The sequence below is a fragment of the Castanea sativa genome, chromosome 11 (genome assembly GCF_040712315.1).
Source record: "Castanea sativa cultivar Marrone di Chiusa Pesio chromosome 11, ASM4071231v1".
NCBI classification, from domain to species: domain Eukaryota; kingdom Viridiplantae; phylum Streptophyta; class Magnoliopsida; order Fagales; family Fagaceae; genus Castanea; species Castanea sativa.
In genome coordinates, this window is record NC_134023.1 from 44,317,410 (window position 1) to 44,329,790 (window position 12,381).

A 12,381-nucleotide genomic window follows, 5' to 3' on the forward strand; every position below is an offset into this window, starting at 1 on the left:
TTCAATAAAATAATAATCACATCAGATAGTACTTATCAAGAAAAGAAAGAATAATCGCATCCGATAACATATCTTTTTAAGTTTGATCATTCACATCATCCTGTGGTCCAGCCATATATGCAAGTTGACCATAAACCAAGCATAACATTCTCAATAATAAATGCTTCAACATAAGTAGGCTGTCCCTTTTAGCTATGGGATTAGAAGCCCATACATTCAGAATCCGACGCTAAATTTTCATTCATACAATATTTATTGCATGCATACGCGTTTCTAGCCTCCAAGAACGTCCTTCATCATCTAAGGACAACATACAAAATTTAGTCAATATTAGTTAGTTTTTTCAAAAACTACCCCAAACCAAAATACAAATCATTGTAATACTAGCGGTATTATAATATTTTTAAAAAAATTATTGTTAGCCGCTCTAATGTTATGTTATTAATTTATAAAGTCATTCATTCTAATTTTGAAAAAACAAACTCATTAATTATTATAAAAACTAGAAAAAAAATAAGGATTAGAAAAAATATTGTGCTTCCCACATTGTTACGACTCCTATCGTTTTCTTCTTCTATATAAGTATGAGTTTGGAGGCATGAAGTCCCATACAAATCCCAAACACCCAATCATTCACATCTAATATTGTCCCTTGTCTGTCAAGCATTTCTTATAGCCCAACGAAAAGGCCAAAACATGGCACTTCGAGCATTGGTTACACTTCTATTTGTGCCTCTTTTTCTGTCTCCAACCATTCTTGGTTACTCCCAAGCAGATATTAAAAAATGGTGTAGCCAAACCCCAAACCCTGAGCCATGTGAGTATTTTTTAAGCCATAAGCCTAATTACCACAACCCCATCAAGCAAAAGTCCGATTTTTTCACAATTTCAAAGCAGCTTGCACTAGAACGTGCCCTGAAAGCTCAGAGTAACATATTTTCACTAGGGCCCAAGTGCAAAAATGCTCGTGAAAAGGCTGCATGGGCTGATTGCCTTGAGCTTTATGAGTACACCCACCTTAGGCTTAACAAAACCATGGATCCTAATGTCAAGTGCAGCCAAACCGATGCTCAAACATGGCTCAGCACGGCTCTAACCAACCTTGAGACGTGTCGGGCTGGGTTTATTGAACTAGGGGTCCCGGAAAATCTCTTGCCCTTGATGTCAAACAATGTTTCTAAGCTAATTAGCAACGCTTTGGCTCTCAACAAAGTTCCATACACTGCACCGAGTTATAAACATGGTTTCCCAACTTGGGTTAACCCCGGTGACCGGAAACTCCTGCAGTCTTCTTCAACTCCAAAGGCCAATATTGTGGTGGCACAAGATGGTTCAGGAAATTATAAGACGATAAAGGAGGCGATAAGTGCAGCGTCATCACAGTCAGGAAGTGGGAGATTTGTGATATACGTGAAGGCTGGAACATACAAAGAAAACATTGAAATAAAGCTGAAAAATATTATGTTGGTGGGAGATGGTATAGGAAAAACCATAGTCACTGGGAGCAAAAGTGTTGGTGGAGGTTCTACAACCTTCAATTCAGCCACTATTGGTAAGTAAATTCAATTAATTTCTAATAATACTAGCCCTGACCACGTGTTTGAGCGTGTGTTCTTTTATTTTTTTTGGTAAAAGTTAATAATTTACATCTATTATAATTTAGAAACATATTTTTTTAATTTTTCAAATAAATAAAAAGATAAACTTTAGAGATAAGTCATAGCTGAAATTTCTTTTTTGAATGTAAATAAAAAAAAAAAAACTTAAATTTTAGGAATTCTCTTTTAAAATTCAAATGAAATTTATTATTTGACATTTATGACTCTATTTCTAAATAAAGTTATCTTTCATCAATTTGATGAAGGATATTTTTAAAATATATAAAAGTCCAGTTAAAAGAGGAGAATCATCTTCTATATAATATAATTACGCTAAATTTTAGTGAGACTACTCATCAAACTCAGAGTTTAAAAGTAATCATATTTCATAATGCACGACATTCACCAAACCAAGGCTTGGTTTTGGTTTTGTTTTTAATTTTATATTTAATCTCTCTAGGGTTAGACATGTAGGTTTAGGTTCAAATGAAACAAAAATAATCTCTTGCATCCAATATATATATTGGATGCCCTACAACATGGGGTTCTCATGAGTGTGTAAGACTCACACCCATTACACATATTGGATGGATACTTTCTTAATTTTCAAGAGACTTTAGTTATCAATGATATGTTTTGGTTTTTATTTATTTTTTATTTTTTATTTCCATCAAATTAGAGTTGGAACGTTCAATATATATTGGGTATATGAGATAATTTCTTTTCAAGGTACTTTGATTATAAATTATGTTTTCGCCTTCTTTTTCAAAATTAATTAAGTACCATGACTACAATGTCGAATTTGAAAAGGTTTTGTGGAAAAGTTCCTTTTTGTCAAATTGGGTTCTCTTTTTCAATGGAAGTGTTCGCAAGAAATAGGCTGAAAAGGACCATGGTCCACGATTTCTAGATTAATGGTATAATATTTTCTCTCTCTCTCTCTCTCTCTCTCTCTCTCTCTTAATTAAGTTACCAAACCAAGGCTTGGTTTTGTGTGTGTGTGTGTGTGTTTTTTTTTAATTTATTTTAATCTCTCCAGGTCACACATGTAGGTTTAGGTTCAAAGGAAAGAAAAATGATCTCGTGCATCCAATGTATGTACAGGATGTCTCATAACATGGGGTTCTCATGAGTTTGTATGACTTGCATCTTATGCATATATCGGATGAATAATTTCTTAATATTCTCTTTTTCTGAAAACATGAGATTCATTGATTTACAAATTATTCTAATACTGCATGACGTTACGCAACTCCACCTGCACAGCTGCACTTCATGCGCAAGAATTTTACACATTAAAACATTTTTTTTTTGAGAAAGAATACATTAAAAACATTGATTTTTTTTAGAAGATAAAAAGATTGATTTAATAATACCATGAAATTGAAATTTTACATTATATAAGACTCAAGGCGTAATTGTTATCATCTGTAAAACTTGCCGTGAAATAACGATGGTCGCATCAAAATTTATATGCAATTTATACAATATTTCCTTGTTGCTGGAATTATATATATATATATATATACACACACACATATAGTTACTTGTGCAAGAAATTTCTCCTACATTAAAGATGGTAGCTTTATTATTATATTAATAACTCTAATACTTTTTATTTTTATTTTTTCATTTTTTTTTCTGAAGGTCTAATTATTCTAATGGTTAAAAGACAAGAGAAAATGAACTCCATCTGTAATTAATTACAATTATATAAATAAAAGCTCATTTTTAACAATGTCATGTAAGTATTAGTATAGATATTTTAAAAGAACATTAATAGATGAATATTCAACAAGGTTTAAAGCTGTTGAGTAACGTGTATTTGACTTTTAAGTGGTCTAACAAATATTTGAAGACATATCTCTCTTTGCATGTCAAGTATGTAGAAAATGACAAGATTAAAGTACCTAGTTAGAGCTTGTCTCTACGCTATGGTACCAACTACCAAACCCTTTGCATCAAAAAATTGTGGACAAGAACCCATTAAAATTCGTACAAGTCGTAGGGCATGGCCCACTAGGAGAGAAATTCACGATCTGAATTTATTTTATTTTATTTTATTTTAACTTAAGGTTTTTATTTTATTTTTTCGATAGGTTTTGTTTGCTTAATTAAGTTTCAATCAAAGGTGGCCAACAAGACATTGCTTGTGTATATGCTGATAATTTTATGCCGATAGTTTCAATCAAAAGTACCAAATACTTTTATGCTGATAATTATTGTCGTATTTAATTACTTGTGTGGTCCTAACTTGCTAATAATTCAGTACTCCAAAATATTATGTCTTACACCTTATGCAATCATAATTTTACTAAAATAATGAATGTTAATCTAGAATTTGAGTAAAATACTTTTGACATTTAAATTAAGTTTTGCTATTCTGAATTTTCAGCTGTTGTGGGAGATGGATTCATTGCGCGCGACATCACTATAAGAAACACTGCCGGAGCAGCAAATCAACAAGCCGTGGCTCTTCGATCTGGGTCTGATCTCTCGGTATTTTACAAGTGCAGCTTGGAAGGGTATCAAGACACCCTTTATGTCCATTCCCAAAGGCAATTCTATAGGGAATGTGACATATATGGCACCGTTGATTTTATATTTGGAAATGCTGCGGTTGTTCTCCAAAATTGTAACATTTATGCACGTTACCCTCCTAACAAGACCAATACCCTTACGGCCCAAGGTAGGACTGACCCTAATCAAAACACTGGAATTTCTATTCATGATTGTACAGTCAAGGCTGCTTCAGATTTAAAGGCGTCCCAAAGCTCGGTTACAACATACTTAGGGAGGCCATGGAAGGAGTACTCACGCACTGTTTTTATGAAAACATACTTAGATAGCTTGATTGCTCCAGCTGGATGGATGGAATGGAGTGGAAGTTTTGCCCTTAAGACCTTGTATTATGCGGAGTATGCCAACACAGGGCCAGGCTCATCAACTACTAAGAGGGTCAATTGGCCAGGCTACCATGTCATTACTAGTGCATCGGTGGCTACACAATACACTGTTGCAAACTTCATCTCTGGCGGTTCATGGTTGCCAGCTACCAACGTGCCTTACACAGCTAGCCTTTAATTTTTTCAAGGAAATTGTTACATACATGCCTTCAATTCGTTCGATTGTTTTCAATTGTACATTTGCATTTGAGTTCCTCGTGGTAAAAAAATAAGTTGATTGTTGCCACCAAAAAAAAAAAAAAAAAAAAAAAAAAAGGATTGTGTAATAGTTGTCATTCTTTGATAAGTTGTAATCAAGGATTCAAAATAAATGAAATCGATTATGTTTAATATTTTGCATGGAACTTTTGGCTAAGCTAAGGTTGTTTTGGTATATAAAATGAGGTGTCTACATTCTATTCATATGTGTAGATACATAAACATTTTGAGATACAAATTTCTCAACAAGTCATACAGATAATCAGAGTGCTTGCGTGAAAAACATGTATATTATGGATTTTCACGTGAGTCTAGGATGAGTTAAGCCGCCACATCATTATTGCTAATGCGTAATATTCATTATTGCTATCTTCTTGTTGAGCAATATCAACGGCCATATCATCCACTTATTTTCCATATCTTCTTTCTTCTTTCTAAACTTTTATTATCTCTATTTTTTATTTAAAAAAACTATTTTTCTCCCTATTATTTCATATTTACTGTTACATTTCCTTCACCTTTTCTCCTCCCTCTTTTGTCTCTTTATCTCTCATTACTCTCTACTTTACCGTTACACTTCATTCATCATTTTCACTTTTTTATATTTTGATTCTTTTTCTCCCTATTTTATTTTGTACAAATTCAATATAATTTCTTTCATTCAATCCATATTTTTCTTACAAAAAAACTGAGTAATCTATCTCTCTCTCTCTCTCTCTCTCTCTCTCTCTACATTCTTTTGGTGGATTTTGTTATTTCTTATAACAAAATGAAGGTGTTTTTTTAAATAGGGACTAAAAGTGGTGAAAAAAAAAGAAAGATAGGGACTAAAGTGTGAATTGCGTAAAAATGTAAGAACAAAAATGAGTTTTTTACCTTTTATATATTACACGTCATTAAATAATATTTATATATTATCGCACTCTGTGTCGATCTGCGACTAGTGTTATAATAATAACAAAGTATTAATCGATAATTGTAATTTGACGGAGACCCTAATTACTTCAATTTACCTAGATCTAGTGGCTAAGGGATTTTGCCCATAGTGAGGCAGTCGACATCATTGACCAATTGAAAAAAGTATGCTTTGTTTATCAAAAAAGAAAAAGAAAAAGTATGCTTTTCACTTTTTGAGATTCAAATCTTTGAAAACAAAGTGATAGACATTTAATCCTAGAAGGGATAACATTCAAACCCTGCTGAAAACTACTTGTCAACTTTTTAGAGATAGTTGCAAATTTTGGTTAATGTCGTAGAAACTAGTTCATATTTCTCAGATTATACAACGAACAATGCTAATATTTTGTTTATGTATAATCTATGGCCAAATAAAAAGATTTGGCGATCTTCTTTATTGGTTTCTAATTATTTGAGACACACAAAAAATCTGTCTGATTGTAATATATATGTGTATATTAAATTTGATTAGATGGTCCAAATCACACAAATTAATCACGCATGTGTGAAAAACTTACGCTCATTTGTAGAACCCATTCCCTTATGATACGAAAAACTATTAAAGTTTTTGTGTCAATTGTATGATCCCTGTTAAAGTTTGGCCTTGTATTCTAATAAGCCCATTATGTAAATTTACTTAGTTATTACATTCACTAAAATGTTTAAATTTAAGCTATAAGCGTTAAGTATATGGGAAAATTTGTATCTTATAATGAATCAGACGAGAGGAGGAAAATTTGTTAGAATATACTTAAGAAAATAATGGAGTTTCTAAACCAATTTTACCATCTCCTTTTATGTTGCAGAAAAAGCCTCTACAAAAGGATAAAGGCTAAGACTCCTACAACTAATATACAATGCACTAGGAGAAGCAAGGTATAACACTGCAAATGGGAGTATCCTTTATACTCATAAGAGTGAAACAATTTAAGATTTAGAATCACAATATAAGTTCAGTTGATTAATAAATTAATTCGTTTCCTAAAGATGCCCAATTCTATGAGAGAGATTGAAATCAAAGAACACATACTTTTGTTGTATAAAATATATGTAATAATGTAAAACATTTTGTTATTTGGATATGGAATCCATACTTGATACTTCATGATACACTAGGAACAACCTCCTATTTTCAGTCATTGATGCTGAACTTTTTGTAGAAGTACACCTTCCAGACCCACTTTGGAATTTGAATTGGAAAGGATACTCAGAAGTGGGCCTTGGACTTTTGATAATCAGGCACTCATGCTAATCAGATGGCAGAAAGGTATGACAGCAAGGAATGTAAAGTTTGACTCGATCTCGTTGTTGGTTTAGATATGGGGAGCACCATTTGATATGATATCTCCCACGGTTGCTACTGCGGTGGGGAGTAAACTAGGTGCAGTGGAAGATGTAGAGAAGAAGCACAAACATGAAGCTCAGAACCTGTTCATGTGAGTGAGGGTCTCTATTCCTATTTCCAAATCGATTCGAAGGGGTGGATTCATTGCGGGATCGGATGGAGTGTGCTCTTGGGTAAACTTCAAGTATGAACGACTTCCAATATTTTGCCATTATTGTGGCTTACTTGGGCACGACATCAATCACTGCGCTAGTCACTACACTGCGTCGAAAAATGAAGGAGTTGTGGAGTTTCCGTATGGCGATTGTTTGAAAGCCGTGGGGTTTCATGCAAGTCCACCAGTTAAAAGGGGCTTCTCTAGCTCTATTATGAGTTCCAAAAATAGAGGACCCGATAACCTCCATGATAGCAATGGCAAAGAGCTGCAGTTGTTGGCGGCGCTAGGGAGGGTCTCAACAAACCCTAAGGGAGTCAACGGTTAAGTAAATGGAAAGCATGCTAGCATGGAAACAGTCCCGAATTTTTAGGGATTAAATGCCGTGCAAGAAGGAAGGCGTGATATTGTAATGGAAAAAGGGGGGCGCAATTCATGTGGATATTAACTCAGGAGCTTTAATTTCAAATGAGGAGAGTAAGGAAGTGCCTAGTCCTGCAAGGCACATGTCAGAGAATATCCAAGTTGGGCCTATAAAGCCCATGCCTAAATGGACCAAGATTCCTCGCATGGATTGTGGGCTCGAAAGAGGTAGCGGAGCACAAAATTTTACAACTTTGGGAAAAAGAGACTCGGCCTAAATGGATGAAGAAGGTTATATCAAAAAGATTGAGAAACAAGGGGTGAAACGTGGTAAGCTCCAAGATGACAACCATACGAAATCAGTGGCGGGGGTGCTCGATCACCCTTGCCAATCACAATGAAGCTCTTGAGTTAGAACTGCCAAGGGCTTGGGAACTCTTGGACAGTCTGCAACCTTTAGAAAATAGTGAATGATCAAGCTCCCAAAATTTGTTTCCTCATGGAAACAAGGCTGGACAAGAAAGGTTTCAAGAAGCATTGTAAGGATATGCCTTTTCCTAATCAATTCATTGTCAAAAATCCAGACTCAGGTGGAGGTTTAGCTCTGGTTTGGAAGAATGAGGTGGATATTGATGTTATTAATTTCTCACAAAATCATATACTAGCTAAGGTGAGGGAGGAGGATGGCTTTGTATGGTACATGACTAGGTTTTACGGGTGGCCAGAGACTACGCAGAAGTCAAAGTCATGGGCATTACTTCACCACTTAATGTCTTTCGTTAAGGGTCCGTGGATGTGTATAGGGGATTTCAATGCCATATTGCACTCCCATGGGAAATAGAGCATTCGGCCTCCTCCGTACAGCCAAATGGATGAGGTTAAGGAAGCCTTGGAACGTTGCCACTTATCAGACCTAGGTTTTGTTGGCAAGTGTTGTAACCCATCTTTTCTCGCATGCATGCATCTGACCATGTACCATTACTTTTGTAGATTAGGACCCTTAAGAGTATGAGGGCAAGAGAACCAAGAGGTTTCAAATTTGAAGAGCTGTGGCTATTGTGGGATGAATGTGAAGATATGGTTCACGAAGCATGGACAAAACCGGTGGGAGTGAACTTGGTTCTGAACAGAATTAAGGAGAAAATTGCTTCTTGTGGTACAGACTTGCATGTGTGGGGCTTTTCTAGAACCCACCCTGATACAGAGAGAATCAAAACACTACAAAAACGGGTTGAAGACCTCAATAAGGACGAGACAACAGATGACAGTAAGGCTGACTTTTTAGCTACCAGTAAGGAGCTGGGTGCTTTGTTAATGAAGCAAGAGATATACTAGGCGCAACGATCACGGGTCTCATGGTTGAAGCATGGGGATAAGAACACGAAATTTTTTCATTCTAATGCATCAAACAGAAGACATAGAAATTTCATACAAGGAATAAGGACACAGGACAATAGGTGGGTGGAGGACATCTCAGATATTGCTTAGGTAGCTACCAGTTATTTTGAGGGTATGTTTACAGTAGGTACATGTGACCGGTTGGAGGATTGTTTGAATGCCATTCATCACAAAGTCACGGATGATATGAAGGACATACTAACCAGTGAATATAGTGTGGATGAGATCAAAGCAGCGTTGTTCCAAATGAGACTAACAAAGGCTCCTAGACCTGACGATATGAATGCTCTTTTCTACCAAAAATTTTGGCATATTGTTGGTGATGAAGTTGTTGCAGCGATATTAGATTTTCTGAATTCTGGAAATCTGGATCCTGATGTTAATTTTACCCATATTGTCCTTATTCCTAAAATTAAATCCCCGGAAAAAATGTCTAATTATAGACCTATCAGTCTTTGTAATGTCATCTATAAAATTATTTCCAAAGTCCTAGCAAACAGACTGAAGCAAATACTATCACAACTAATCTCTCCTACCAGAGTGCTTTTGTCCTTGGTCGTCTCATTTTTGATAATATATTGGTTGCTTATGAATCTTTACATGCTATGCATTGTCGTAAAAAGGAAAAAGAGGCTCTCTTGCTCTAAAATTGGACATTAGTAAAGCTTATAATCGGGTTGAGTGGGCTTTTCTCAAAGGTATTATGGAAAAGATGGGATTTCCCGAGATTTGGATTGACCGGGTTATGTGTTGTGTTTCCACTCCCTCTTTCTCTGTCTGTATTAATGGTAAACCCTTTGGCAATATTTCACCAGCTAGGGGACTTCAACAGGGAGACCCATTATCTCCTTATTTGTTTATTCTATGTGCAGAGGGTTTTACTTCACTTTTAGCCAAAGCTAAGATGGAGGGGCAGATTCATGGGGTTTCTATCTGTAGGAGAGCTCCTTCTATTTCTAACCTTTTGTTTGCAGATGATTCACTATTATTTTGTCTGGCAAACCATGGAGAGGTGTAGGTGCTTATGGATATCTTGGACTTGTGTGCTTCAGCCTTTGGGCAATATATAAACTTTGAGAAGTCTTCTATTTATTTTAGCAGCAACACTGAGGTGAGGCACAGGGATTGGATTAAAAATATATTGGGAGTGAAGGAAGTAGCAAGGTTTGAATTATATTTGGAGTTACCAACCTTGATTGGTCGCTCTAAAAATAAAACTTTCTCCTTCCTTAAGGATAGAGTCTGGAAGAAGCTTCAGGGATGGAAAGGCAAACTATTATCTAGGGAAGGAAAGGAAGTACTTATCAAAGTTGTAGCACAATTAATACCTACATATACTATGGGATTTTTTCAATTACCTTTGAAGCTTTGCAATGAACTTAATGCCATGTGTGCAAGATTCTGGTGGGGCCAAGTGGGTGATGAGTGGAAGATTCATTGGAAGAGTTGGGATTCAATGTGTAAACCAAAGAAGGAAGGGGGCATGGGATTTAGGAACATTCCGAGTTTTAACTTAGCAATGCTTGCCAAGCAGGGCTGGAGGCTAATTCAAGATACAAGCTCATTGGTACATGCTTGTTTCAAAGCTAAGTATTTCCCAAGGAGTAGTTTTTTGGAGGCAAAAGATGTTCCAAACAGTTTGTATGTTTGGAAAAGCATGCTAGCAGCTCAAGGAGTCCTAAAGTGAGGATATTGTTGGCGGGTGGGAATTGGATCTGATATTAGGGTCATGACAGACAAGTGGATACCAAATCACCCTAGTAATATGCTGATCTACCAACCACAGGAGGTGGAATAGGAATGGAGGGTGATGGACCTCATTGACTGGACAGTTGGTGCATGGGACAGACATTTGATAGAGACGAAATTTCACAAGGAAGATGCTGATGCAATTCTTTGAATTCCATTAAGTAGAAGATTTGTCACTGACTCTCTTGTTTGTCTTTTCAACAGAGATGGGGTCTACACTATCAAGTCAGGATATATAGTGGCGTGTAGAATCATGAAGGAAGCTAGTATGCAAGGGGAAAGCTCAAAAGTAGGAGTTGGTGAGTTGGTGTAGGGTGAGTTATGGAAGCTTCATATTCCCAATAAAATAAAAGTGTTTGGGTGGCGGGCTTGTCATGGTATTCTCCTAACCCGTGATAACTTAACACGCAAACATGTGGTTGAAGATAGCACTTATGAGCTTTGTAAAAGAACAAGTGAATCTGCTCTGCATGTGTTGTGGGAATGCAACATGGCTCAGGACGTTTGGGTTGGAAGCATGAGGAAATTACAAAAAGAAGCTGGTGGCCAACTTGATTTTCTACAATTGGTGGAGAATCTAATGTTGAAGTTATCTCTGGAAGAGCTTGAGCTTTTCTTCGTGCAAGCATGGCTCATATGGACACAGCATAACTCAGTTGTTTTTGGTGGAGTGATCCAGGACCCCTCTCGGTTGGTCAAGAGAGCTGGAGAATTTTTGGATGAGTACAAATAGTCCTAAGTTTAGTTGGTTGTAACGGTTGTTAGAACGAGATGCTTAAAATGGACTCCCCCGTTAGGCTTAATTTTCAAGCTTAAATTCAACGCAGCCATTTTTCAGGACGTTAAATTATCGAGGTTCGGGGCAGTGATTTGGAATAACCAAGGAGAGGTTATGGCGGCTTTATCTGCAAGAGGACCACCTGTTCAGGACATCGAGGAAGTAGAGGTGCTGGCCTGCAGGAAAGCCTTGGAATTTACAATTGACTTGGGTTTTGCTGATATAGTGATTGAGGGAGATAATACAGTTGTTATGGCAGCCATTTTGAGTTCACGTCTGTTACATTTTCGGCTGGGTCATTTGTATGCAGACATCCACTGCCTGGTTGCGGGGTTACAAGTCCACTTGATGTCATCTGTTGCTCATTCCGCCAACTCTGTCGCCCATTCTCTAGCTCGCTTTGCTCACTATATTAATGATGAGATTATATGGTTAGAGGAATCCCCTCAATTGGCCTTAGAAGCTCTGTATTTTGACTCCCGTTAATTATTAATGCAAAGTTGTGGTTCCCCTTTCGAAAAAAAAACAAAAAGTGATAAACTATCAGGGATGTTTCAAAATTACCTATTTACATTAGAGGCTCAGCTATTTCTATACAATAATAATAATAATAATAATAATAATAATAATAATAATAATAATAATAAATTGATTATATATATATATATATATCAAAATCTTTTAAAAAAATTTAGCAATATATAGGTACATTAAATTAGTGCAGGGTTGGCACTTGGTAGCTTGTTTAACACGCAAGAACAATGCATGCATCTAGTGATTCAAAGCATGAAGTACAAAGGGTTCCAAAAAATGGTGTATAATAAATATAGTATAAAGTGATAAACTATCAGGGATGTTTCAAAATTATGTATTGA

At 36.0% G+C, this 12,381-nt stretch overlaps 2 protein-coding genes across 2 annotated transcripts; both read left to right on the forward strand.

Annotated features, from left to right (window-relative positions):
• The first annotated feature begins 589 nt into the window (after positions 1–589).
• Positions 590–4,908, forward strand: LOC142617342 (pectinesterase 2-like). The gene is made up of 2 exons (XM_075790146.1): positions 590–1,552; positions 3,994–4,908. The coding sequence occupies exons 1-2, from the start codon at positions 697–699 to the stop codon at positions 4,680–4,682; spliced, it is 1,545 nt and encodes a 514-aa protein (XP_075646261.1). The 5' UTR covers positions 590–696; the 3' UTR covers positions 4,683–4,908.
• Positions 4,909–9,093: 4,185 nt separating this feature from the next.
• LOC142616559 (uncharacterized) lies at positions 9,094–11,461 on the forward strand. The gene is made up of 5 exons (XM_075789385.1): positions 9,094–9,436; positions 9,795–9,914; positions 10,032–10,662; positions 10,933–11,027; positions 11,154–11,461. The coding sequence occupies exons 1-5, from the start codon at positions 9,094–9,096 to the stop codon at positions 11,459–11,461; spliced, it is 1,497 nt and encodes a 498-aa protein (XP_075645500.1).
• The last annotated feature ends 920 nt before the right edge of the window (positions 11,462–12,381 follow it).

Coding starts and splice junctions, on each gene's coding strand:
- LOC142617342 (XM_075790146.1), top strand. CDS start 697: ATGGCACTTCGAGCATTGGTTACACTTCTATTTGTGCCTCTTTTTCTG. Junction 1,553..3,993: donor CTTCAATTCAGCCACTATTG/GTAAGTAAATTC, acceptor CTGAATTTTCAG/CTGTTGTGGGAGATGGATTC.
- LOC142616559 (XM_075789385.1), top strand. CDS start 9,094: ATGTTTACAGTAGGTACATGTGACCGGTTGGAGGATTGTTTGAATGCC. Junction 9,915..10,031: donor GATTCATGGGGTTTCTATCT/GTAGGAGAGCTC, acceptor TGTGTGCTTCAG/CCTTTGGGCAATATATAAAC. Junction 11,028..11,153: donor AAGCTCAAAAGTAGGAGTTG/GTGAGTTGGTGT, acceptor ATGTGGTTGAAG/ATAGCACTTATGAGCTTTGT.